Source organism: Alosa sapidissima, chromosome 11 (assembly GCF_018492685.1).
Source record: "Alosa sapidissima isolate fAloSap1 chromosome 11, fAloSap1.pri, whole genome shotgun sequence".
NCBI classification, from domain to species: Eukaryota; Metazoa; Chordata; class Actinopteri; order Clupeiformes; family Clupeidae; genus Alosa; species Alosa sapidissima.
In genome coordinates this window covers 30,005,938-30,008,437 of record NC_055967.1, presented here as the reverse complement: position 1 = coordinate 30,008,437, position 2,500 = coordinate 30,005,938, and the positions used below count along the sequence as shown (strand labels likewise).

Sequence of the window (2,500 nt, the reverse complement as noted above, 5' to 3'; positions counted from 1 at the left end):
ACACACACACACGCACTCACTCATTTCTATACGCTCTCAATAGGGGCTCTCTGATTCCGGTCAACACACACACACACACACAGTCACTCATTTCTATACGCTCTCAATGGTGGCTCTCTGATTCCGGTCAACACACACACACACACACACGCAGTCACTCATTTCTATACGCTCTCAATGGTGGCTCTCTGATTCCGGTCAACACACACACACACGCAGTCACTCATTTATATACGCTCTCAATGGTGGCTCTCTGATTCCGGTCAACACACACACACACACACGCAGTCACTCATTTCTATACGCTCTCAATGGTGGCTCTCTGATTCCGGTCAACACACACACACACACACACACGCAGTCACTCATTTCTATACGCTCTCAATGGTGGCTCTCTGATTCCGGTCAACACACACACACACGCAGTCACTCATTTCTATACGCTCTCAATGGTGGCTCTCTGATTCCGGTCAACACACACACACACACACGCAGTCACTCATTTCTATACGCTCTCAATGGTGGCTCTCTGATTCCGGTCAACACACACACACACACACACGCAGTCACTCATTTCTATACGCTCTCAATGGTGGCTCTCTGATTCCGGTCAACACACACACACACACGCAGTCACTCATTTCAACAGGGTTTCAGTGTCGGCTTTCTGATCCAGGTCCACACACACATCAACACTCTGAGCTGTGTGACATTCCACCATTGACCACCTTACTCCCTCCTGTGCCATGGGCCATTTACTACAGCACTCTATGGAATGTGAGAAGTACTTTGTAACAATTAGTTCAGAATGCTGTCAACCGAGAATTATCAAGGTCTACCTGACCTGCAGAAGATAAAATGCATAATACGACTGGGTGCAAAATGATATTGTATAATTCATAAATATGAAATAATAAAATACAGTAACATTCAAAAACAAATAAACATTAAACAATGTTTATTTGCCACTGTATTTTCAGTCACATGTGTCTCAATAGAGTACTTCAGTCCACTCTGTGGTCAGTGTGTCAGTGGAGTTAGTAGATGCGCAGTGTAGCGGCTGTTCTGAAGAGCCAGTGCCCTGGGAGATGGGAACTGGTTTACATGTCGTTGGAGGATCTGAGTCCTATACTTTATTATCTGTGAGGCCATAGTTATTAGGTGTTTTAGAACGTGAACCCTGATATAGCCCAAACCCACAGCCATTTGTGACCATCGTATGACCATCCTGTGACCATCGTATGACCATCCTGTGACCATCCTATGACCATCTTGTGACCATCCTATGACCATCCTGTGACCATCGTATGACCATCCTGTGACCATCGTATGACCATCCTGTGACCATCCTATGACCATCTTCTGACCCCCTTGTGACCTGTTTACTGTATGTGCCCCAGGCCCTTCCTGCTGATGCCCCCACTGATGGAGTGGATGCGGGTGGCCATCGTATGACCATCCTGTGACCATCCTATGACCATCTTATGACCCCCTTGTGACCTGTTTACTGTATGTGCCCCCAGGCCCTTCCTGCTGATGCCCCCACTGATGGAGTGGATGCGGGTGGCCATCGTCCACGCTGAGCACCGCCGGAGTCTGCTGGTGGACAGCGACGACGTCAGGCAGGCCGCCCGCCTGCTGCTGCCCGGCCTGGACTGTGAACCACGGCTGCTCAAGTAAGATATGCAGGGGTTACAGCGTGTGTGGGTGTGTGTGTGTGTGTGTGTGTGTGTGTGTTTGGGGGTGTTGGTGTGTGTGTGTGTGTGTGCGTGTGTGTGTGTGTGTGTGTGTGTGAGTGTGTTTGGGTGTGAGTGTGTATGTGAGTGTGTGTGTGTGTGTGTGTGTGTGTGTGTGTGTGTGTGTGTGTGTGTGTGTGTGTGTGGTGTGGAGGGGGGGGGGGGGGGGGGGGTTGTGGATTGTTGTGTGTGTGTGTGTGTGTGTGTCACTGGTATATATACAAGTTATGTGAAAAACTCAACACTTACAGGGTCACCAGCTTGTTCCCCTCATAAGCATGACAGCCAGCTCAGGATGGAAAGTTGATCTTACATGACCAAGAGTGCAGCTAAATGGGCATAGGTAGAGTTCACATCTGAGCATGTGCACGGGAACATTGCTCAGCAATGACTCATTTTAAATATCTAAATGTCTTTATATTTCAAATGTATTTTCTGATATGTTCCTTATCATATGATATGAACGTTTTTAAATGAATGTTCGGACAGCACATTTCGTTTAGTGAGACTGGGCCAACTGCCATTCATCTGATGGATTCCTTCTTCTGTCCCAGGTGAGGGGACCCCTAATGCAGCCCAATATTATTGGTCACAGTAAGACATGCAGTGTAACACAATACAGCCATGGTGAACTTTAATGGCCCAGAAAAACTGTCTTGAGGCAAAGAAAGACAGAGAGAAAAATGAGAAAGAAAGAAAGAAAGAAAGGTGGAGAGAGTGAGATAGAGAGAGGGGGGAGAGAGATGAGAAAAAAAGGTGGAGTG

At 47.6% G+C, this 2,500-nt stretch overlaps 1 protein-coding gene across 1 annotated transcript in view; it reads left to right on the top strand.

Annotated features, from left to right (window-relative positions):
* abtb2b (ankyrin repeat and BTB (POZ) domain containing 2b) overlaps positions 1-2,500 on the top strand; it is a 58,093-nt gene that overhangs the window by 43,012 nt on the left and 12,581 nt on the right. Inside the window, exon 5 of the mRNA XM_042110022.1 lies at positions 1,524-1,676. Coding sequence (XP_041965956.1) covers positions 1,524-1,676 — 153 coding nt within the window. The remainder of the gene's footprint in view (positions 1-1,523; positions 1,677-2,500) is intronic.